Source organism: Heterocephalus glaber, unplaced genomic scaffold (genome assembly GCF_053883595.1).
Source record: "Heterocephalus glaber isolate CG9 unplaced genomic scaffold, H.glaber_assembly_v1.0 deba00001586, whole genome shotgun sequence".
NCBI classification, from domain to species: Eukaryota; Metazoa; Chordata; class Mammalia; order Rodentia; family Bathyergidae; genus Heterocephalus; species Heterocephalus glaber.
Window position 1 is genome coordinate 1 of NW_028258364.1, and position 26,251 is coordinate 26,251.

The following is a 26,251-nucleotide window of genomic DNA, read 5'->3' on the forward strand; positions in this document are numbered from 1 at the left end:
CATGGAGTGTCCAAAACAGCCACAGCTGTCATGGTGTCAGTTGGTGATAGGAGATGTGACTGTTTGATTGACAGCTGTTGTGACTCCCTGAAAATTAATGGATCTAAAACCAGGGAATCTTCGAAGGGTGGATGTGTTCATCTAAGCTTACTAGGAGTTGGGGGAGGTTGGGGATATTAATGAAATGGGCCCCATATCCTCCCTGTCTTTTTGCCATGTTTTAATTTCCTTTTTCATTAAGTTTAGCGGTTCAGTTTTAGGTAATAAATACAGTTACACTCATCATTGGAGCTTGTACCTTTAGACGATTTATGGTTTTTTTTTTGGGTACCAGGGGATCAAACTCGAGACCTTGCACTTGCAAGGCAGGCACCGGGACCACTGAGCTAAATCCCCAGCCCTAGATGATTTATCTTAATTCTTATTTTTTTCCCCATTTCCCTGCCCTCACTTCATGCCCTCCACCTCTCCCTATTTACAGAGACTTTTTTTCCATTTCTCATATTTTTTTCTTTTCCCTTCTTTCCTTTCCCCTACCCTTCTCACTTCCCCAACTCCTTTAGACCTTTTCTTCCTATTTCACATTATCAATTAGTATCAATTATATGATTTGAAGCTTATTTACACTTTCAGTATTTCACACCAGAGAAACTATTTGTTATTTACACATGTGTGTCCTATTTATTTCACTTAAGAGTATGGCCTCAATGTGCATCCATTTAGATATAAATGTCTCTAGTTTCTCATTATTTATGGCTGAATAGTACTCCATTTTATAGAAAAACCACATCTTCTTTATCCAGTCTCCAGTTGATGGGCATTTGGGCTGTTTCCAAGTTTTAGCTATTACAAACTGTGCTGCTATAAACATGGGGTTGTCATGTTAATTTAGAGGTGGTTTCCCTTACAGCTTTTTAAAAAGCCAGCAGCATCTAGAGCTGCTGGAGTGGGGGAGGGACACCTCTGCTGCCCTCTGTCAGAGTGGCCTGGAGAGAGGCCACAAAGTGACCTGAAGGGCAGCAGGAGGACATTGGGGCAAGTTGTCCTAATCTACCCTCCAGCAATCATTGGGGAGTGAAGGGGAATGAGAGGCAGGGTGTGGCAGCTGTTGGCCAAACCATGCCTCCTCTGGTGTCATAGGAAAGAAATAGTCTGTATCGCCACCTCTCACAGCAGTCCAGCCAGCTTGTGTTGTGCAGTGCACCTCCATTGTGCACCTCCTTCTGTCTCCTCTCAGGAGATATCCTTCCCCTGGAAAGCACATTCTCACTTTATACATGTTGAAATCCTTCAGGACCCTTTGGATGTTGGAGCTTTTCCTGGGTATCCTACTGAGAAGATTGCTGCAGGATTTGCTCTAGAGGAACTTGAGAGCAGAGAAGGCTCTAGACATCGCTGCATTCCTCCTCTCCACTTCAGTGCCTTCCACTTTAATTTGCACTCGTGAAGTGTTTATGGAGCTAATGAATAATTATCTTATAACCAGGAGCTTGCTTCCTGCCCTGGGCTGGCTGAGTCTGGAGGAGGACTCCATCATTGTTACCTGGTCATTGTCCTGGTTGAGAGGCATAATGGCCCCTGACTATGGAAGGTGTCAGCTTCCTCCTTTGTGCTATCCTAGGACTTCTGAACCACCTTCACAAGAGAGTATCCTGGGCTGAATGCAGGAAGCTTCAGAGCTCCACTGATGGGAATAGAATTCCATACCTATAAAGGCCACGGGAGCCAACTGGAGACACATTCCACACACACACACACACACTCACATGTATGTGCATACACATGCACACGTGCAAATGCAAAATCTGAAATTTTGAAACAAATGCTCTTTGAATCCTGGCCTTGTCCATCACTGAGCTCTCCATGGGTCAGAGCTGGAAGGCTAGTTTGGAAGAAAATGGCCTGAGGTGAGCTGATGTGTTGGGATATTCAGAGCTGCTCCAGTTGATGTAAGTTCTACTGATTTTATTTCACTTTTTTCACAGCACCTTTTATTGCTCCATTCACATTTCACATCCTCCATTTCTTTCCTCTTTGGAGGTGTTCATTGGTTACAAGTGAAAGCGCAGTCGTTGGATGAAGCATTTCTTTACAAACAGTGGCTCTGTAAGTTTAAATAAATTTTTTCTCTATTTCATGACAGTTTTAGCCCTTCCCCCCAAGACTGTAGTCTGTCTTCCACCACTTGGGCTGCTTGCTGCTTGGACTGTGGAAGACCATTAGCAGAAATGGACACTTTAAATCCAGGCATTAAACTTTAATCCTGCTAAATAATTTATTTCCTGTTTTATATGGTCTGCGTAGAAGAGGGGGTGGAAATATGCAGAACGTTTTCCAGCGCATTTCCTTCCTTCCGCCCCCAATCCTGCTAAAGGTACAGCAAGCTGACTTCACGATGGTGCTAGGGTTATTCCCAGGTGTTAGACTTTTATGTGCCCCACTTACTTTCCCAGTGGGAATGGCGTCTTGTACATTCTGTCACTGCAATGTGAACAAGTGCCGGGGCCAGAGAAGGTGCTCAGTGAATTCATTCGTTAACTGCTGGCTTTGTACCCTCGTTCTGAGCTCTGCAGCAATGTGGCTAGGCACCATGATCCACAGGGGGAGACCTCCACCTTCACTTTCTTTTTGCCACTTTTTATCTCCTGAAATCTAGCTCCATCCTTAAAACGGAAATTGACTTTTTCCAGTTGCCCAAGACTTTCATTCCGCCAAATGAAATGTGTGTGCGTGCGTGTGTGTGTGTATACATGTGTGTGTGAGACCACAACCACACCCAGCCACCTCCTACACCAGCCCAGACCCCAGTGCTCCTTCCTTGGCTGCTTGGTAAGTGAACCATGCACCCCTCTCACTCTTCTGAACAATACGTCTGTGACTTCCAACCTCTGCTTCTGTCTTATTCTGGAATTAATGGATGAAGTCGCCAGTCACTGTTAGGCTGCTTCCACACACTGCATAGCAGGGCCACAACAGTGAACACTGCAGACCAGATCCCCGCAACCCCAGCATGGCTCATAGTTTCCTGAGCAAGTACGCTGTGGTTGCTGCCTGCTGGTGTCCTGCAGTCCCCCTCTGCCTCCCCCTACCTTTATATGTCTACCTCGTCTCACCTCCTCTTCAAACTACCTTCAGTCTCTTCAGCCCACAGGTGCAATCCCTTTCAGGATTTCTTCCATTCTTATGTGAGGGTTCCTTTAATTATTCTCAGATATTTCCATGTATATTAGTTTTAACTCCTTAGCCAGATTGTGGTTTCCTTAAGTTTCAGTGTTTTTATTTGCTATGTTCTCTCTCCAATGCTGAGTGTGTTGTTTGTCATTGCTATAGTACGGTAGTATCCACAATAATCACTACTTAATTATGTGTAATTAGAAATAATTAGGGTAATACACTGAACTTGACATTGCATGAAGTGGTTTATAGGCCATTTCTTATCTAATGAATGGGTATTCAGCATGTACTCAAGTGACTTAGGAAGACTTGCTCAATTGGTCAGCAGCTGTAGGTCTCAGGATGTCACTTCTGTGACTGAGACTCAGCTTTTCCATCTCTGGTCTCACCTTCCTGTTACTGTGAGATACAGAAGAAAGGTTTATTTTGACTTACACTTACAACTTTGAGGTTCCAGGCTGTGATTTATTGGCTTGTGGATTTGGGCCAGTGTTAGCACATCATGGTGGGGGTTTGTGGTGGAACAAAACCCCTCTCCTCATGGGTGGAGAGCAGAAAAAGAGGAAAAGGAAGAGACAGAGAGGGTCTTACTCTCCCCTACGCCCACAATGACTAGAAGACCTCCCCCACCCCCTTCTAAAGGTTCCACCGCTTCCTAAAGGTGCCATGGGCTGGGTTCAAGCCTGCAGCACAGGAGCCTTTGAGCGACCCAAACTACAGCATCTACACAATGGAGAGCTGGATGCCTGCTTTTCAAGGTTCTTGCCATTTTCAACTGTCTGGTTCAATCCAATTTCAAATCACTCTTGTTTAGGGAATCCTTACATGTACTCTATACAGATTTGTCACTTAGGGAATATAAACCAAATAGGGCTCAGTCCCTTCCTTATTACGATCTAGTGTAATAACAGGAAGCCGGAGGTATCCAGGGATAGAGAACAAGGGAGCAAATTACTTCACGAGGAGAAAGTGGGGGAGATTCCTGACAGTCTATTGTAATTAGAAGCTTCGTGAGGGAGGAGAGATTTCCTTCCAGTGTAAAGGAGGCAGTTGATGGAGCGGGAGTACAGAGACACCTCTTGGCAGCACTGGTGACCACAACAAGCTATTCAGCAGTGAATCAGGCAGGGCTCTGTTTAGGAGCCACCAACTGGACATTTTGGGTGTGTTAAATTTCCAGTGGTGAACATGTGGATATTGATGTAACATAAAACAGGAGAATCTTGACTACATCCAAAAAGTATGTGGAGCTCAGAGAAGTGAAGCATTTGGACATTTGAGATGATCCTCTGGCTAGAGCCATTTATTTTGGATCCCCAAAAGCTGAGAGTCAGCCACGGGAGAGCATCCATTGTGAGGATGATAAATCTGGATTCCTGTCATGCTATTATACAATTAATTACAATTGGCCAATACTAGTGTTTACTGGGCAACATGTCTTTCTTCAACTCGAAAAGGAATTGAAGTGTCTTGCAAACATATTTGCCACAGGACAAAATAAAAATACAAGAGAGAAAATAAAAACAGAAATAATAGGGTGAGACCATAGGAAAAGCCGAAGGTCCACCAGAGGTGGGCTGCATGCTGGATATTTTCCTGTAGCTGGGATATAATACTCCACACCCACGATTTAAAGAGGGGAGACAGTTATTTTGGCTCACAGGTTTTAGAGGATTCAGTTCGTAGTCGGTTGGCTCCAAGCCAGGAAGAACGTGCTGGAAGGGTTCTGTGGAGGAAGCTGCCCATGTCTTGGCAGTCAGAAAGTAGAGTCAAGGGGGAAGCCAAAGAGGAGAATACACCTTTCCGGGTCACCCCTCTAGTGAACAGTGGCCTCAAAGAGGAAGGAGGGACCTCAGTCTTTAAAAGCCTGATCTGCTGGGTCTACTAAACATTAATCTTACCTCCTTCCGGTGTTGTCATAATATTCTCCATCCAAGCCGTGCCCTGTGATGGGAGCTCTGAGCAGACACCCAAGTGGGAATATAAATATAGGCCTGTCATAAAGGTGCTGTGAAGCCAGAGATCATTTAAAGATAGACTTTCCATAAAAGCAACTACAGCATATTTAGCCTTTGTGCATGTTCTGCTCACTGAAATAAATAGCTTTGCTACCAACATGGAATAATCCCTTTATTGCCAGAAGAGATTTCACTTCTCAGTGGCCAATATACTTCTGACCTAAAAGCTGTCATGACTGGGAAATAACTATCCCTGAAGAGTAATATTTTCCAGCATCCTAGTACCAGGTACTTGTTATTAAAAAATGTTGCCACACTGGGACGATGTTAATAATGATTCCCAACAGAGGGCTGATATTTTTTACATTGTTAATTTCTATTTTATGAGCAGAAAATATTAACTTAGTAACATTAGTATTAAATTGATTCAGAAAACACTACATTTTAATCACTAAATTTGGCTGAAACATCTCAAAAGTGACCATTTCCGTCTAGAAAGGGATGTCATATAATCTAGGGCATCATTTTATCCATTCAGAGTACAACTTTCCTCCCTCTGAAGTCCCATGGCTCTTATGCCTAATCGTACCTCTTCTCTCCAAGGCCGAACTAGGAGTTCTTCTTCATTTACAATGAGTGCTTTGGGCTTCTGATTTTAAATTGTGAATAAGAACCACTTGGGGAGATGTAAGAGAGCAATATAAAGATGGAAGCAGTGAAAAATTTGGTCCATATTTTTATGCTCAATACCAGTTCCATTTAGAGTTCCAAAAGAATATGCGTTTTATTAAGTATAAGCTTACTGAAGAAGAGGGCAGAAAGAAATCACCAAACAGCATCCCAAAATTTAAGACTCCACTTGGAAAAAATGCAGTCTTGACTGATTACACAGTGGAAAAGCTCCCAGAACCCATGGGCACTGCATACCAAATACAAAAAGCTCACACAGAAGTGTGAGTTTTGCACTTCGAAAGGAACAGTGTGTTGGGTGGATGGGAGCTGTTTAGAGCAGCTTGTCGCTCTTGCTTCAGTCTGTGTTGGTGTCATTGAACAGGATGAAAGGCCTGTAACAATTCAAGATACTTGGAGGCTGATCCACAGAGGACTCGGGCACACCACAAGAATCTCCCAGAGTATCCTCACAGTTGAAGACTTTGAGACCATCGATGCAGGCTATTACATCTGCACTGCTCAGAATCCCCGAGGACAGACTACAGTAGCCACCACTGTTGAGTTTTCCTGACTTGGAAAGTGAAGTATCGTGAACTGATGGAAAGCCCATTTGTGTACACAATCAATCTTGGGCTTTTTATTAGTGCTTTGCCAGAGGCTGATATCAATAGCAAGTGGCAATCCCTGCCTGTGAGTCAGACCCAGACATCCCAAATAAAAGGAAGTCATCCATCTATTAACAGAAAGCATGTATTTCTGACAGAAAGCATGTATTTTGATTGCTTACCTATGTCCATGTTTTTTATACTAAAAAAGCATATACACCAACAACCTTATATAATCATTTCTAGTAAATGAGCAAGTTTTTATAAAAAATTTAAAAGTGGGTTAAGTGCTTGTTTTTTAAGTTGGCTTAAAGGATACTAAGAAAGATTTGTTGACAGTAATACTTCAGTCAATATATAGGGTTCTCTTTGATGTAACAATCCTACTACATCAGATTTTTTAAATGTACTCATACATAGTTCAGCTACTTATCTACAAGCAGCAACTTAACTTTCAAATGCTTAGACATACCACTTTTCCTCAGTAGCAATTTTAAAGCTAATGTGATTTTACAAAGGTATCAAAAAAATCAAGCATAACTTGCTTCTTTGTAAATGGATGAACTCTAAAGTCCTAATTTTAGATTATTCAATAAGAACTAGAACATGTGTTTTTAGAGGTTTAACTTTCAACATAGATAAACAGATTAAGAAATATTTAATTTTTTGAATGGTGTCAAAAGTTTATTTGAAAAGTGAAAGGTGAAGGGGTAAGGGAAAAACTGGCTCTGCAGAGCACACTTGAGCCAAGCGAATGAAAGGAGAAAAAGAGCAAAAATAAAAGTACACCCTGGTCTAGAAGGGTTACTGTGAAGAGTCATGCTAGACAAGAAATATTTAACCTTGTCTAGACCTATCTTTAAAAGTATTTAGACTGCAGTGTATTAAAACCAGGCAAAATTTCTCAAATACATGTCTTTGAATTTAAAAAAGTTCAGCCCTAACTCTAGCTCCGTGAGCCAATTTTAGTCCATGACAAATTCCATGGTTTGGACTAGAAATTTCTGTGAAATGGCTTAGGAGACATAATCTTGGTTATAAGAAGTACAGTGAGTGACATTTTGAAAAGTAAAATAGACCAGAGGCTGCAATTCTTATATTGGATATTCCAGCATTATTTATTTGATCAAAATAAAAAATTTTCCATCCCTACAAACAGCACAGCTACCACTGTTTACACATCTATTTTGATGACGTGCCAACATTTTGCATCCTGTGTGAAACATTTGGTTTAAACAAATCTCAAAAATTCTCTATTTTATTTCCTATCTTCTCTCCTGTTGTCTCCCATCCTCTGAGAACATTTTTGTTAATTGCTGTAAGATTTCCGAGACACCTAAACAATATGGAGGATAGCAGGGAATAGCATGAGATTACAATGCATAGGGGATGAATGGCAAACCCAACTTTGGCTAATGTCATTGAGAACAACATAGAAGTGGGAGCAGAGATATTCCAGGAGCGGGCAGTGAATCTATGACCCACTTATCGGAAGCAAACGTGGAAGTTACATACATAATAAACTCGTGGAGGTTAAAGACATCAAACACAATCACTATTTAAAATAAACATGCATGATGAATATCAATTGGCCATGTATTGTATTGTACATGTAGCTGATGACTCAAATACCCACCTCTAGTTTCCTAATCTGTTCTTACTATAGGGGCTATTTGCACAGCCATCCAATGCAGATTAGTAAATACTGACACATCACAAGATTGACATGCAGGGAGGGATGGGAGGAAAAGCCACAGTTGTCCTACCACCTTCCACAAAGTTTTGAGCTGGGGGTGGATAAGGGAAGTTCTAAAAAGTTCAAATGTAACTTGGAGAGTTGTCAAGCCACATTTTCCACTTGTCAGCTGGCTATGCTGCTACCTTTCTAAAGAAAGGCGTGCTCCGAGGTTACCCTTAAACTAGCACCATCTTCCCAGGCTATTCTGTTCCATTAAACACAGTGTTATTGCCTTAATCAAGGTGCTTTTACTTACCAGTGAGTGCTGAATCCTAGCCTTCTTACTTCTAGCAATAACTGCCTCTTTCTCATCATTCTATATGAGTTTCCAAAACTGTGTATCAGATCCAGGTCTTAGTTTATATGGGAAATGAGCTGGCTCTGGAAAGGCCTAAGTAGGAGGTATAGGGTTTGCTTTTGTGGCTGTGGATGGTAGAAAAAGGAAAGGGAGAGATAAGGATAATGGGAGAGAAGATAAGAGTTTAAATCTGTAAGGATAGCTTAGCTCAAAGGTAAAAATAAGGAACAACAATCCATTGGTACTGCATTTTTTCTTTAGATTTTTAAAAAAATTACGCTTCTATATTTGCACATAGCCTGAGAAAATCGATCATAGTAGAGTGTTAGGATTATGTAACCTACAGAAACGTCTAATAGTTTACTGATGAGGATGAACATTGAAAAACTCTCAAGTTACTCTAAAAAGATATGGAGACTACACAGACACTGACAAGTCAGAGCTTTTATCATACCCTCTCTGCTATGTCACAGGCTTGAGTACAGTTGGTGGTAGGTAATTATAACTCAAGCAACTACTGCTTTGTCTTCTATGGCTTTTGTTGAAATGTGTACACTACGACCTGATTTAGTACATACCCAACTATATTGAGCTTTTGACTTTTGTCACACAGTAAAGAAGGCTGCACCAGACACATGACACTCTCACATCCATTCCATTCATATACCCCACCCACAGTCAGAACGAAATAAAAATCACAAGAAGGTGTCGGTGGGGAAGAACATTACAAAGGTTATAAATCTTTATCTTGATAGGGCCCTGAGTTTTTCCTCTTAAGCTTAGGTGAAAAAGGCAATGAACAAGGTTCTCTCATTCCTTAAGTGCTTTGTGCAACAAGTTCCATGTCAGTGCTGAAATCTTTTTTAGAGGAATCTTTGGACAGAGTCAAAAGTCTTCCTCCAGAGTTCCAGTCTCCTATGTAGCCAATTTTGGTGGTAGCTGCTTTCCAGTTATCCTGCAGAAATTCCATGCGAGCTAATATAGCTCTTGCTCCCATGATGGTTATTAGGGCCGGTCCTGCAGACCTGCATCCAACTGCCCTCAGAGTCTGAAACGCTAAGGCTGGGGAAGGAGCCCTAATTCCTGGGTGACTGAAAGGGGATGGCTGAGGACGTGGGGGACCTCTTGGGCCTGCACAGGTCCCCATTGTGCAGCTTCCACAGCAGTTCCTCATTCTCCATGGAGAGTCGCTTGTTGACTTTTGACTCCTTCTCCAGCGACTCCTGCAGCACGGCCTGTTCAGTGGAAAGTTGCCTTGAACACAAAAAAGAGCCAGAAACCATGTGAATTTAAGTTAAAAACCAACTTGAAAAACTTCAGCATTTTAACTTTGAAAGTCCAAAAACCTACAGCATTGAGAGAAAATAGAAACCTGCAGAAGGTCATGGGTATTAAAGCTGGCCAAACCCAGCCAGATATTAAACCCAAATACCTGAAACATAAGCCTGAGCAAAAGAGATTAAAAAACAAAAAAAGGGCTGCACCTTTGGGGCAGTCTGTAGTAGGCTACGTGACACAGGTATGCAACATGTTTTATGACTATCTTATATTTGGAGCTGTTTTCTTTTTTTAAAAGACTTACTTATCTGTTGGTGCTGGGTTAGGGTTAAAAAGCCAAGGCCCTGTGGGTGCTAGGCAAGTGCTCTGGACAAGCCACACCCACAGGCCTGAATGTGGTCTCAGTCAGTAAGGCAGGGACTCTGGGAGAAGAGTTCCCCACTCAGGTCTCTGTTTAGTCCAGGCCATTTTGGTAAAAGCATGAACAGATCAATCTAATTTTTCATATTTTGGAAACTAGTACTTTTGTAACCACCTGCTTCAAATACATTTCCGGGGGGACATGGAGGAGTGTGGAATGAACTAACATGTTCAAGGATGGAAGGCGATCAGGAAAAATGGGACTGGTTTATTTTTACCTTGAAATTGCCATGTGCTTGTCCATCCGAGCTTTTAATTCTTCGTTCTCCTGCTGGGATCGCTTCAATTTGTCAATCAGAGTTGTGTTGTTGTCCACCTTGGCATAAAGAAGAATTCCAACTTCTATTATACAGTAGTGAGAAATACAATTCCTTTGTTTCTTAAGATATATTCCTGACACGCTCATATACTTTGGAGAGATTTAATTAGATAAATTTAAAAGCACATTGAGGTATTTATACCCTGACCCACGACAAAGAGACTCTAAAGCAACAAAATAGAGCATGTAGATACTATGTATTTAAAAAAAATATGCCAGGCCACTTAAAAACTGACACGCCCAGGTCACATTTTTAGAATCTCCTCTGAGAGCTGGTGCCCTGCCCCGGGGAACCTGGGCACTGGGCCTGTTCTCTTTTAAGGTGGTATAGCAAATGCTGCAGCTGAGCAGCCTGTGTTTGTCACAGCTACTCCTGTCATGAGTTTTGGGTGAAAAAACCCAAAAAACAACTCACGTGAAAACTTGTATGCCAACAGTTCATAGTTCTTGGCTGCTTTTAGTAAGGCCTTAAATACATTTCAAATTTACAGTTACTCTTCAGCACTTATCTCTGAGTGGCCACACAAAAGTACAATGCAGCAAAGTTCGTAGAGCATCCAAATGAAAGAAGTAACACTACAGAAGGTTTCTCTCCTCGGCTCAATGCAAAATACACCTGTTCTCCTGCCTATGCTGAACTTTCAAGGGGAGCGAGCTGATCAGCTGAGAGGATTAAAGACATTTAATCACTTAACATGATGGGGAGCTGATTTCCATCCCAGCTCACTTTCTAAAGCCACGATTTCATTACTTAATAGGCAACAACACAGCTTGGTCAGAGTTAATTTTAAGGTACTGTCATTGCAGCATTATGATTACTCTACTTTGACTAAAGTGCCTAGTTTGGATCTCTATTCTGAAGACATTCCAGTATCAAGAAAATGCTCAGGGCAAGCCATTCAGGTGAAACAACTTCCTAGAAAACAAGTCTACAATAAAATAAAAAGGGACTATGAAATGCTTGGTAACTATGGAAATTCAAAATAAAAACATAAGGTGGGAAAATCTGGAATTACAGACTGGGTGGTGATTGATCTTAAAATACTATCTGGTCCAGGCCAGGGATTTAGCTCAGTGGTTCCGCCGCCTGCCTCGCAAGCGCAAGTGCAAGGACCTGAGTTTGATCCCCAGTACCAAAATAAAACAAAGCAAAACAAAACAACCTATCTGGTCCAATCCTTCATTTAAAAAAAAAAAAAAAGAAAGAAAGAAAAGGAAACTAGTCCTGAAAATGTCAGAGCTAATTATTGGCAGAGCTAGTTTTCACATTCATATCAAGTTTTCTTCCTTAGTCAACCTCAGGCTGTAGCTGTCATCATAACAACACATGCTTGTGTACAAACATATAACAATTGGACACCAACTGATAGTAACAGGATACCTCTTGGGTGTGACAAGAAACAAATACTATGGATCAACAAAAAATTAAAGCATGTTATTACTTCTACAACAGGGTCTGTTTTTTATTGCACATGATCATCTAGAAAGTTCTGATGCATACATGGCATATGGGCAACACATTAACAACAGGATAATCTGAGTCATCACTGCCTGCCTGATTAGCACAGCTAACACACCCGGTCTAACAGCGTGACCTTTGGCAGCAACCGGTATGCCTGCTAGGTTGGGCCTATTAACCGCGAGTTCCTTTCAGTTCTTAAAACAAAAACAAACAAAAAACAAGATTTCTTGATGATATGAAGTTTATATACATATGTACACACAGACAAGTCATAGTCTCTAGACCAAACTAAATCAAATCTTCAAACTCCAAATGAACAAAAAACAGACAAGGGTGACTTCCAGGCTCCCTATTGTTCAGGGCTGCTCTGGGTTTGAAAGAGAAACTTATTCAACTATGAGTCACCCATAACTAGGGGGAGCAAGGCAAGTAGTGCTAGGTGATGGGCACAGTCAGGGGCAAAGCACAGCAACACCTGGGATCACTTAAGCTGCTTTGCCAGCCCTGCCAACTTGGTTAGAGTGCTGGCTAGCAGCAGCTGTGTCAAGGCCAAGCCAAGACTGACAATGAACACTCGGCAAGCTCCTCAAACACATGGTGCTGGGTAGACTCGGCACGCACACATTTCTGTTCTCTGTCCTGCATGCTGTGAATTAAATTTATTCATATTTTTCACAATGCTTGCTATTTGTCCAAATGGATTAATCTTATTAAAGCATAATTATTTTATATTTTAATTTACTGAAAAAAAGATGAGGATTTAGACAGATTACATTGCCCCAATGGTTTGGGTATGTTAAAATATTGATTTTATATTATTTAAAATCTTTTCTTATGCAGGTAAAGATTCACACACCACTGAACATGAGCTCATCTGTTTGTTATAGTTTGTCCAAGAACTGAATGCTATTTTAACATGGGCCTTGAAAAATAAATGTTTGAGAAGGCCACAATAAATCAGCCTTGAATAAGCTTGGAAAAGAAAATGGAACTTTTACCTTTTGTATGATTTCAAATATCTTTAAGTAGCAGCTAACTCAAGTCCACAATCCTAAATCTCCAAGCTCAATTCCTATTTCACAAGTATTACCCCATTTGGTAAGATCCTCAATCCACTGTTCTGAAGGAGACATACCAGTTTTTCCATTTTCATCAACTTGACATCCTGCTGATGCAGTTTCTCATTCTTGATCTCTAACACAGCTTTCAGGCTTTCTACTTCTTGCTCCAGATACGTGATCTCAGGGTTTTTCTGGAAAGACTACAGGAAGACGTTGCTCTGACTTATTTCACAAAATCACATAGTTCAAGTTCTTACCATAAAGAATCTTTGACTGGATTTAGATGTTAGATGAAGAAGCAGCAAAGAACTTCCTTCCTCTTAACAGTAATTTCAAAGAAAGAGGTGAGAAAGAATAGCTAATATTTTAATCTCAAATAATTTGGTTATAATAGTGAAAACAAAAAATATCACTTATTAGTAATATCGAAAAAATATTTGTTGCATCAAACATGTTACTAGAAACAATAAGGAAACCACTGTTTGCAATACAAGAAGAGAGGTCTGACTAGAGATTAGCCACAAGGTGTTTGGAGGGACAAAAGGGAACAATAGTTCTCTCTAAGCAAAGCCAGTACCTGATCAGAAAGGGAACAATACTACATTTATAGAGCTCACTTGAAAGTAAGCAAAATAGTAATCAGGTCTTGAGTCTGAGTTTTTTCATGATGGTGCCATGTGACCTGTCATATTACTAGGGCAGTCATAACACTATCATTTTATATTGTGACATCCCAATATAAAACGATAGTATTATGTGGCATATAGCACATACTCTACTATGATTCTTCCCAAAGTGAACTCTTGTGAGGAGAGATATCTACCTTATGCCTTGCTTAATGGAAATTAAACTGAACCATCCAAAATTTTGATACAAATTAATAGTACAAGATCTACTGGTAAGCTGTTTAACGAGGGCATTTCTTAGATAAGATTCAGTGTTGTGCATATCAAAACCACCCTTTGGGGCAGTTGATTCCATTTTGGACCAATTCTTTGGGAGAATCCAAACGCCTTCCTTTAAAGAAAGATGAAAACTGTCCTGGAGGTTAACGGATTACTCAGAAAAGGTCAGGAAAGGTACCAGAGCCAGAAAGGGTCAGGACAGGGCAAACATCCAGATCTTCATTTCCAAGCTTCACAAACCTTTCATGTAATATTTTTACATATGATTTTTCAGAAAATAACAAACCTTACTTTTTGCTGGTGGGAACAGCATAATTTCTTCTGTTATTTTTAAATAAGAGCATTTACAGCCAGTACCTTCTGTATCACTTCTTCTCTGTCAGCCTGTCTCTTTCTGATCTCACTCTTTTGTGCTCTTTTTCTACAACCTCTGATGCTGAGGTGGGCAGGGTTCTGGTTATTACTGCTCCCCTAGACCTGTTTCTTCCTCTGCTTTTCAAAACTGGCTGCAGTAGAAGAACCCTCTTTGTGTTCCAGGAAGCTCTTTAAAACCTATTCCCTGAAACATTAGTGAGGTCTACACTTTGTGTGTAAAGACAGGGTGTCACTATGTAGTTCAGGCTGACCTTGAACTCACTGTGGAGGCCATCCTCCTGCCTCAGCCTCCCGAGTGTTGGGATTACAGGCGTGTGCTGTCACACACTGACTTTGGCTAAGATTCTTCCAGAATAAAGAATTTTGAAATTTTCTTGAACATGATCTCAGTTAATTTTATCAAATGTCTAGGGGATTGTCCAAGCTGATCGTCGGAAGAGGATCTCACTGAGAGTTCTACAAATGTACTTGGAAAGCTGGCAACAGATTTTAAGTGTCAAAAATGCTTTGCTTCTGCAGTTCCAGAGCATAAATGTATAGAATGCAAACAGTGGTACTAAAGACATAAGCAGGAAAAAATATCCCCCGCCCAATAAATAAGGGTGAGAGTAAGGACACAAGTCGTAAGAGAAAGCCGGGTTTACAAGACCAACCAGTACTTTGCCAAAGAGACAATTATCCATAAGATGACACAGTATTTATCCATAAAGAAGAATGATGTGCTAAGGCGTGCTACCACACGGATGAACCCTGAGAACCCGGAGCCTCAAGTGAAGGAGACAATCACAAAAGGCTTACATGATGTGATTATTTTCATGAAATGTCCAGAACAAGCAAATCCACAGAGGTGGAGTGTAGACAGGTGGCTACTCACTGCTGGGGTACTAAGAGTGGGAGGTGAATGCTAATGAATTGAGTTTTCTTTTTTGGATGATAAAAATGTTCTAGAATTAGGTACTGGTGACCAATGTACAACTTTATGAATATACTAAAACCCAATGAATTGTACATGCAATGGACCATCGAGTTATGACAGGCTTGACATATGAACAACTTGGGTTACTATCAGATTTTGTTTTAACTTACAGCCAAAGCCTTGAGTTATGACCTGAATGGTGGGTGCTTGTGCTTCCAGATGGTCTCAGATAAAGATTTAACCTTTAAAGAGTTCTGGAAGGAAGATTACAACATCCTCTCCTGTATGGGGTTCATTGTGAAATCCTGGGCCAATATCTCTCTAAGGACACTGAGATCTGCCTATACACAGGAGAGAGACTTTGAAGATTGTGTAGAGGAGCCTGAGACTTCAGTTGACCAACTTGAGTTACAACCAGCCCTAGTGAATGAAATGAGTCTGTAAGTCAAGAGTCCACTGTGTTTGTTTTTTTGAGACAGGGTCTTACAATGTAGTCCAGGCCACTCTTGAACTCATAACAATTCTCCTGCCTTAGTTACCTGAGTGCTGGTATTACAGGTGTGTACCACCACACCTGGCTTGAATTGTATATTTTAAAATGGTGAACTCTGTGGTATGTAAATTATATCACAGTTTAGTGGTTACTAACAAAAATAAGGTCTTTACATAAAAGATTGATAGTTTTCTTATTTTCCTACAGGTATTCACTTAGACCAATCAAAATATATTGGATTTCATCTGTAAGTCAATTCTTAGGATGAAAAAGAGACACCAGTGATCAAAGAAGTTGTTTTAACCAGTTAAACACATATACACACACACATACACACACACACACGCACACAAAAACCTGCAAACTCCAAACCTGTATTACTTCTCTGGCTGCAGAACATATAATTGACCCTAAAAGGCAACTGAGCAGAAGGAAAAATGAGAAATGACAGATTAACACAAAACTCACTAAATTTGCCTTCTCTTTTGATACTCTTTTTTGTTCTTCTGATTTCAGCTTTTCATTCAAAGCATCATTTTCACTCTTCAGATCACTGATTTGTTTCTAAAACACAATGACATGTAGAACGTTAGTTAATAAGAAGATGCCAGAAACAGGATAAAGAGACACAGAAACATACACCCAAGCAAGCCACATAGACATCAAGAAAGGTGATGGGGGGAGATTCAGATTTACCCACCTCCAATGATTCCTGCTTCTCATAAAGTAAATTCTCAAGTGATTTCTTTTCCATTTCATGGCTTTTCTTGATTTCTGGAAAGAAGGGATTTTTTTTTTTTTTTTGCTACCGGGATCGAACTCGGGTCCTTCCGCTTGCGAGGCAGGTGGTGGAACCACTGAGCTAAATCCCCCAGCCCCAGAAGGGATTTTTTTTAAAGCAATACTATTCAATGAGATCACTGTGCTCCACAATTACTGAAGGATATAATGTAGGAGCTGATTATGAAGTTATGACTGTGTTCCTTTACATCTGTCTGATGCTGTTATTGAAACTGAGCAATCTCTTCTCAGAATAGGCTTATGAGGTGGGTAGGGTAGAGGTTCCCATCTTACAACTGGGCATGCTGAGGCCAAGAGACCTTAGATAACAGAGTGAAGGTCAGGGTTTCAAGACACTGGCTTCAGACTCCAAACAGAAGTCTGAATGTAATCACATTCCTAACAGGAAGAAGAAAAAACCATGTTTACTAAATGTCTACCTTGAACCAGTCACTTTTATATCTCATCACCTGTGACATCACATGCTTCTGTTTTTCTGATAAGTCCTGCTAAAGGTCAGACAGCCAGCTAATACACGCCCATGTGCTGCTGTGTAGGATGCAGCTGGTTTACTGTAGGCTACAGCTGCACTGCAACTAAGTTCTGGCAGACTGGCTTTTTGTTTTTTTCCCCTCCACTCAGCCTTTCTGGTAATGAGAGGTGAGATAATAACAAAAGGTTTGCTCTTCTTCCGACAAGTGCCATTTGCCTTTCCCAGCAGTGCTGGTGTGCAAGCGTGCCCAGTGTGGATTCTCCATGCGGCCAGGATTTACACTAGCGTCTTCAACTTCCCAGAAACCTGAAGTAGCAACCACCACTCACCACCACCACCAAAGAGGCCTTCCAAATCTTTTCTTCCTAAAATCTTGCGTTTATGACAAACTATTATTTGACTGCTTGGTGGCAAAGGGCATCCATTAACAATTAACAATGCAAAAAGAAACCAAAACACGCCAAACAAATACCACAGGGCATTCTCTGAGGGGAAAAGTTATAAATCATTTCCATCTTTAAAAAATACCAAGCTTTTCCATTATATCATGTTTAAATAGCATGAAAGGATGCTTGCCTGAAAGGGAAGTTTCATAGGCTTCCTTTAGCAAGTCTATTTTCTCCGAGTGGCTAGCTTCAACTTCCAACTTAGAGGTTTCATGGGCAGCATTTAAGTTGTCAAACTGTAAGAAACAAGCAACACGAAAATTTACCAGGGAAACAAAAAGTCCTGAGTTGAACAAGCAGCAACATTAGGAGACTTTATATACAAGCATGTTTGAGTTTATGGGGTACCTAACACATCTAAACCACAGCCCAATGTAGAGTGGCCACTGCTGACTCTCTACGCTGTCCTCCTGGGGGACACAGAGCTCACGCTCTGCAGAGTTCATTAATGGCAACGGAGGAGCTCATCATAATGAGTAGGATATGTTTCACAGTGCCTGTCACACTGTCCACTATATCCTCAGCCCCATCACATGTAGCACCGCGTGATGTCACTGTATCAAACTAGCAGGCACTCTGTAAATTTCCACTATATTAAAAACTAAGCAAGAAAATTTAAAAGTCTGCAGCATACTAGTTAGTGGGAGGAAAGCGTTATTTTAAAGGTGCTTTTTTTAAAAAAAAAAAAAAAAAAAAAAGAAGAAGAAATGCAAATCAATGATTTAGTAGCATAATACCAGCATAGTTCCAAAGGCATTATTTCTAGACAGGGCTGTCTTAAATTTTATCTTTTCTTTTTCTCTTCTCTTCAATTCAACATATGTACACCATTTTGACCACAAGAAAAAATTCAACTAAAACTTTTTCCATCTACTAAAGGACTAAGAAAAACTCATACAAACATGTGAACAGCAATCAGAATTCAAGCAAGCAGCCATGACTGAGAACACGCTCCTGTTCCTAAGGCACAGACCTGCTCTTGCAACTGAGCTTTATACTTCTCGGCTTCTTCAATGTAAATGTTCTGAAGCTTTTCACATTCCCCAGTGTAAAATTCCTTAAGCCAATTTTCTAGCTCTGTTCGATCAGCCTGGTGCTGCTGGTTTAGCTTCTGGACAAATGCTTCATATGCTGCTTGCAACTCATTCCCGGCTTTTTTTAATTTCTCACAGGTGGTTGAAGCAGCAACTAAAAAGAGATGAAAAAGAAAAGGGAAAATGCCATTTAATTTGTTCAATGTCCTAAATTCACAATATAAATACATAGCTGTGATAACTTTAGAGTTATCACATAATAGTCTGTCAACAAAACACAGTAGCGTCTCAGCTCTTGGGGACCAGAGTTATCATTTGGATTGTAAATGTTCCCCAAACCCCGTGTTTAAGGCTTGATCCTCAGCCCACAGTGCTACTGGGAAGTGGTAGGACCTTTAAGAGGTACAGTTCAGGTCACTAATTATTCTAAGGAATATAAAATTGGTTGGTTCCTGGAATGAGTTTCCTCTCATGCTTTATGTTTCTTTGGGAACATGGCAAGTGGCAATAGAAGTAACCAATACACATTGTCACAAATGATTATTCCTTCAGCTATAAATGAAGATATATTAAAATAATGACAAGATTAACGCCTAGAAAGAGAGGCCTTAAAAATAAGATACATCCATAAATAATGAAGGGATGCAATCAATAGTTTGGATGGTAAAGCCTTGCTCCCCAGCATGGCACCACTGGGAGGCGGGGGTGCCCTCAAGAGGTGGGGTCTAGTCAGAAAGTCTTTAGATTACTGGGGCTGTGCCCTCAAAGGGGACTGTGGGACCCCAAGCTCCTCTTCTCTCTCATTCTCTTCCCAACTATGAGCAGGGTTTTGCTTGGCCCTGCGGTCCTGTCATGAAGTGCTGCCTCACTCAAGTAAAGGGAGCAACCAATCACAGACTAAAGCCCCTAAACACATGAGCCAAAGTAAACCTTTTTTTGTGTATAGGTTAATTACCTCGAGTGTTAGTTAAAGTAATGGAAAGTTGACTAACTCAGAGGGAAAGGAACTAACATCAAACAAACAAGCAAACACTGTGATAAAAACAGCATGGTACTGGCAAAAGAACAGACCCAAGGATCAGTGGAATAGATTAGAAGATGCAGAAACAACTCCAGACATACTCAGCCACCTCATCTTTGACAAAGGAGCCAACCACCCTCATTGGAAGAAAGATAGCCTATTTAATAAATGGTGTTGGAAAAACTGGATTTCAACCTGCCAAAGATTAAAACTAGACCCATACCTATCACCATGTACTAAACTAAGATCAAAGTGGATTAAAGATCTAAATATTAAAACAGAAACACTAAACTTGCTGGAAGATAAGTTAGGTAGAACCCTTGAAGACAAGTTAGGTAGAACTCTTGAAGACATCGGCATAGGAAAAGACTTCATGAACAAAACCTCAGTAGCATGGGAACTAGCACAAAGAACCAACACCTGCGATATCACTTATTAAAAAGCTTTTGCACTGCAAGAGAAACCACCAACAGAGCTAAGAGACAACCTACAATATGAGAAAAATTTTTTAGCAGCTGTACCTCAAAGGACTACTATCTAGAATACATAAAGAACTGAAAAAAAATCAGACCCCCGAAATTCAAAGACCCAATTCAATAATGGACATCTGAAATGAACAGACATTTCTCAGACAAAGAAGCAAAAGCAGCAAATATATGAAAAAATGTTCAACATCACTGGTCATTCAAGACATGCAGATGAAAACAACACTGAGATTCCACCTCATCCCAGAAAGAATGGCTGCTATCAAGAAATCAACCAATAACAAATGCTGGCGGGGCTGTGGGGAGAAAGGAACCCTTCTCCACTGCTAGTGGGAGTGTAGACCGGTGCAACCACTGTGGAAATCAGTATGGAGATACCTCAAAGAACTAGGACTACAGGTCCCATTTGACCCAGCTATTTCCCTGCTGGGAAAGAATTAAAAGAATCCTACCACAGTGACATATGTGCACCCATGTTCATAGCGGCACAGTTTGTAATAGCTAAAGCTTGGAAGCAGCCCAAGTGCCCATCAACTGGAAACTGGATAAAGAAGATGTGGGGTTTTTTAATAAAATGGAGTACTACTCAGCCATAAAGAACAAAAAACTAGTCATTTATAGCTAAATGGATGCATATGGAGGCCATACTCTTAAGTGAAATAAATAGGACACATGTGTAAATACCGAATAGTTTCTCTAGTGTGAGAGACTGATAGTGTAAACAGGGGTTAACATCATTAAAACGAATAATTGATAACTTGAAATAGGAAAAAAGGTCCAAAGACGAAGGGGTGAAGCTAGGGGAAGGGGAAAGGAAAGGAGGGAAAGGAAAAACTATGAGAAAATTTTTTAAAAAAGGAAATGATGTCTATGTAAATAGGGAAGGGCGGAGGGGGTGAAGGGCGCACAGGGAATGGGGAAAAAATAAGAACCAAGGTACATCATGTACAGGTACAAACACCCAATGATAAATGTAAACGAATTGTATACCTAAAATGTACCAAGAAAGGAACTTAAGAAAAACAAACAAGCAAACAAATAAATAAAGCAAACAAATGAAACTACCCCATGCCTTGCACAGAATAGAGTCCCATTATCTTGCCTAGCCCTCCAGAGGGCCTGAGAAAATTGGATTCCTAAATGTATGTATGTATATGTGTGTATTTAATTTTATTGGTACATTTTAGATGTACATAATGACATTCATCATGGGGAATCTACACCTGTACATGATATATTGGGTTTTTCCCCCATTCCTCTCCCCTCCCTTCAACCCCTCTTCCCTTCCATATTTACAAAAGCTTTGTTTCCATTTTTTCCTTCTTTTTTTTTCTTGGCCCTTCCTTCCTTTCCCCCTCTTCCCTCGTTTCACTTCCCATTTGAACATTTTCTTCCCATTTTCCAATATCTATTATACTTTTTGGTCCTTATTTACACTTTCAGTTTCTCACACCAGAGGAACAATGTGGTATTTAAACATGTGTTCGATTTCACTTAAGAGCATGGTCTCAAGGTGCATCCATTTAGCTATAAATGTCTCAAGTTTATCCTTCTTCATGCCAGAGTAGTACTCCATTGTATGTTTTTAAAAAAACACATCTTCTTTATCCATTCATCAGTTGATGGGCATTTGGGCTGTTTCCAAAATTTAGCTATTACAAACTGTGCTGCTATAAACATGAGTGTGCATATACCAATGTGGTATGACGCTTTTAATTCTTTCAGGAAAATACCAAGACGTGGAATAGTTGGGTCAAATGGAATCTCTAGTTTTAGCTTTTTGAGGAATCTCCACACTGCTTTCCACAGTGGTTGCACCAGTCTACACTCCCACCAACAGTGGAGAAGGATTCCTTTTTCCCCACTGGCCTGCCATTATTTGTTACTGGTTGATTTCTTGATAACAGCTATTCTTTCTGGAGATGGAATCTCCGCGTTATTTTGCATCTCTTGAATGACCAGTGATGCTGAACATTTTTTCATATATTTCTTTGCCATTTCTACTCATTCATTTGAGAAGTGTCCATTTCAGGTGCCCATTTTTGGATTAGGGCTTTAAATTTGAGGGATCTAATTTTTTTCAGTTCTTTATATATTCTAGATACTATTCATTTGTCTGAGGAACAGCTGGTAAACTTTTTTTCCTACTCTGTGGGTTGTGTCTTCACTCTGTGGGTTGTGTCTTCACTCTGTTGGTGGTTTCTTTTGCTGTGCAAAAGTTTTTTAATAAGATGAGATCCCAGTTGTTGATTCTTTGTGATAATTGCTGTGCAATTGGGGTTTTGTTGATAAAGTCTTTGCCTACACCAGTGTCTTCAAGAGTTCTATGTATTCTATCTTCCAGCAGATTTAGTGTTTCTGTTTCAATATTTAGATTTTTTATTGATTTTGATTTGAATTTAGTGCATGGTGAACGATACGGGTCTAGTTTTAATCTTCAGCATGTGGAAAGCCAGTTTTTCCAGCACCATGTATTAAAGAGGCTATCTTTCCTCCAGTGAGGGTGTTTGGCTCCTTTGTCAAAGATGAGGTGGCTGAGTGTGTCTGGAGTTGTTTCTGGATCTTCTAATCTGTTCCACTGGTCCCACTGAGAGAGGGTAAACAATTTGCCCACAGGCACCAAGCTAGTAAACAGCAGGGGACTGGATTTTGGTAAGCAATGTTCTTGGTGTGTGGCCTGGATCCCTGGCACCCCACCAAGCTGCCTCTTGTATCAAGGCTGATGAGGCACATGAGGGGCCTCTCACTTGGAGACGCATTGTCTAACTGAGCAGACACAGACACAGGAGAACCAGCAGTACTGGGCCCACAGAGGGGCACTCAGGGTAGAACAGAAGGTTTGATTTTTAATTTTTTTTTTTTTTTTTTTTTGGTACCGGGGATGGAACTCCAGTCCTTGTGCTTGCAAGGCAGGCGTCGGCACCGCTAAGCTAAATCCCCGGCCAGATCTTTAATTTAAAAATAAATTTTTTTGTAAAATTGATTTACCTAAAATTTATTGGTCTTAATAATTTTGATTGTACAATTCAGTGGCATTAAGTACATTTACACTGTTGTGCAACCATCACTTTACCATCCATTTCCAGAGCTTTTACCACCAAGTTCCCCAGCCTCTAGCAACCATTACTTTATTTTCATCCTCTGTGAGTTTGACTTTCCTGGGAAGCTCATATAAATGGAATCACACAGTACTTGTCCTTTTTTTGCCTGGCTTATTTAATTTAGCACAATGTCTTCAAGGTTCATCCATCTGTCAGGATTTCCATCTTTTTAAGCCTGAATAATTTCATTGTACTAATATATCACATTGTAAAATATATTTATCTGTTGATAGATGTTTAGTTTGCTTCCACCATTTGGCCATTGAGAATAATGCTGCTACGACTCTGGCAGCACAAATATATGTTGAATCCCTCCTTCCAATTCTTCTGTGTGTGTGTGTGTGTGTATATCCAGTAGTAGAATTCCTGGATCATACAGTAATTCTAATTTTATTTGAGGGACCACCATACTCTCTTGCATCGTGGTTGCACCATATAATAATAGGCGTGGGTACAAGTTTCTCCATAGCCTCATCAAAGCATGCTTTTTTTTCCAAATATATCTAACAGTCATCCTAATGCATGTGAGGTGGTTTGGCTTAGGCTCACAGACTGTTAAATGAGCCATGTGATATAAATAACATTCTGGTGTCAACAGTGGAATTGTACTCCAACAGGAGCAATCGTGGGAGACTAGACTATTGCTATCTATAACATCTATGATATGAACTTTCAGTCAGGCTTGCAACTTTTTTTCTCCTTTATAGAACTGATATCTGAAATTCTCAAGGAATTAAGTGAAAAGCTATCTATGCCTTCATTGATTGGTTACAAGTATTTTTTCATCACCTGCTTTCAATGTCTAATACAGGGTGCACACAAAGAACCTTCAGAGAAAGGATCCCATACTTACAGTCCCACTGTTTTATCTGTGTACACTGCAAAGTCAGCTGGCTGAAGCTAACGTTACTGTGTTTACTATTTAAGATCAAATAGGATATACAGAAATTCTTTCACATTAGCCACCAGATAGGGCTGTTTCCTGTTTAAAAGCCCCAAATAGTGTGCACTTTTGTTGGCTACCATGCACAATATGATGGGAGGACAGATGGAAGGAGTGGGAGAGAAGAAAGTGGGTCGGGTGGGAGAGTGGCTGGCTCACTTGTTATTCCAACAATCCGCAGCAGCAGACCCAGCCCCAGACAGTGACATCACCCTGAAGCTGTGCAGAGACCTCTACTCTGTTTGCTGGGCTGGGCTGTACAGTATACACAACAGCTGGGCTGCAATTACCACTGGCACAAATGGCTTTCATTTCAATAAACTGGCTTGATTTCCTAAAGAAACATTTATTTGGCATAAGAAGTCCTGAACTATTTTTAAAAGGATGCACATGTAAACATTGTATTAAAGCTTCTCAGCGTGCTCCTCGTCTGCTGCGATACTGTGTGTGTAGGGAGGTCGTCACCCAATTTCAGGCCGTGGACTTTCCCTTGCACTTAACGCAGCACAGGCGAGATTTACAGTGCACCTGTGTGGGCTCCCATTCCTGCCCTCGGTCCACCCTTTTCTTGCTTACTCTCCAGAGTTCTACTTACCTTCAGTTCATCAAATACCAAAACCAAATATAAAACCATCAAGACTCTGGAATACGTAAGCACAGAGTTTTCCCACAGTGATAGGAGCAAGGTTTAAAGAAGTTGCTACACCAATACACAACCCATCTGCTAAAGTCAGAGGAGTCCTTTTGCCCTTGCTTTAACCATTCCTTTAGTCAGTCTTTAAAAGGACATTATGATTAAACACACCAAGAGACCACTGCCTGTAGAAGATCTGTTTGATTATAACTTTTGTACGCAGTTGTGAAATACAGAAGCTAGCTACCTTAAAGTGGAAAATGCAGTTTTCAGGGTTAACAAAACAACACAATCTACCAGCTCATTCAAAAAATCATCTCTAAAACTAAAGAGCACAAGTTGATACTTACGCCTTGCGACAGGCCAGCCCTGAGAATTCCAGGCCAACGAAAGAAAAGGAAAAATGCAAGACGCATCCTGATAGTTAATCATGGCTATCTAAGCAAGGAAAAAAATATTCCATAAGAAGTGGATGAGTGCTTTAAGTTTTGCTTTTTAAACAACTGTTTGGAGGACATAGAAAAGTGCCACGCCATAGCCAAATCTAACCTCAGGAAAACAGAACCAGGTTCTCCACAGGTCCATCAGTAGCTGCCCCTGCAGAGTGGAAAAGTAGCCATTGCTCAATTAGTCCTCATGGACTTTCGTTGGAGGGAATGGTTAGACTTATTATTTCCATCTCATAGCGACGTTTCCCTTTGTTGATGGATAAATGTTCTGTTTACCATGAAAAACATTACACAGCCATGGCCTGACATTAATATTCTTTTGAAATGACACAGAGCTTTCTGAATTTTATTATAATATATGCTATATTATGCTATAATATATGTATATAATATACATAATATATGTGTATATATGTATATAATATACAATATATGCTATATTACAATAGCATGCTTCATATGCGACAACAAAAATATTCTAATGCTCAAGAACATAAATAAGTATCTTAGTAGAGTCAGAATACTTAGGTTCAAATCTCAGCCATGGTATTTATCTGCTCTGTGACTTGAGCAGATTACTTAAGCTTTCTAAGTCTACATTTCCTCATTTTTAAATGGAGATAATACCAGTGGCTTGCCTATGGGATTAAATAAGGTAAGACCTATAAAGCACCTGGCTCTGTGCCTGATCAGAGTAAGTGTAAAATAAATGCTACTGCTTTTATTACTAACCAATTCAAATCAGATGTGAAGATTTCTCAGAGACATGCTTGGGATTCCATAAGAGAAGATAACAATTACTGGATGCAGTCTCCAGCTCCACTACCACCAAACAACAAATAAGCAAACATTCCCCCCCAAATAACAATAGAGAAAACCACACACACACACAAGAAAACAGTTAAAAAGAACCATTTCTGGTCTAGTACTTAGAAAAATTAATTATACATGCACACACACAGATGGTAGGACGTTACAGTGAGTATACATCTACCTCAATCTTCACCTATGGTTACTGTTATTATTGACATTATACACAACTGAATCCTCTTGAGTTTTACTTTTTTTCCTAAATCATTCCTAAAATAAAAGAAAGAAAAGAGAAAATAAAGCAAAGGAGTCAGGATTTCAAGGAAGGTCAGGCAAGTTTTCATGATGCCATACAGACATTGTGGCAGAAAGAAGGAACAA

General features: G+C 40.3%; 1 protein-coding gene across 3 annotated transcripts in view; it reads right to left on the minus strand.

The window, feature by feature from the left end:
- Positions 1–7,497: 7,497 nt before the first annotated feature.
- The window catches only part of LOC147823384 (microtubule-associated tumor suppressor 1 homolog), a 39,811-nt gene continuing 21,057 nt past the window's right edge, over positions 7,498–26,251 (minus strand). For 2 of the 3 annotated variants that reach the window (XM_087193239.1, XM_087193238.1), the window contains exons 3-9: positions 18,367–18,581; positions 17,524–17,629; positions 16,375–16,448; positions 16,143–16,238; positions 13,060–13,185; positions 10,362–10,459; positions 7,498–9,699 (exon numbers count right to left, since the gene is read on the minus strand). In XM_087193239.1, the coding sequence (XP_087049365.1) occupies positions 9,522–9,699; positions 10,362–10,459; positions 13,060–13,185; positions 16,143–16,238; positions 16,375–16,428 (552 nt within the window). In that variant the 5' untranslated portion in view covers positions 16,429–16,448; positions 17,524–17,629; positions 18,367–18,581 and the 3' untranslated portion in view covers positions 7,498–9,521. The remainder of the gene's footprint in view (positions 9,700–10,361; positions 10,460–13,059; positions 13,186–16,142; positions 16,239–16,374; positions 16,449–17,523; positions 17,630–18,366; positions 18,582–26,251) is intronic. The other variant, XM_087193240.1, reaches the window with a different exon arrangement.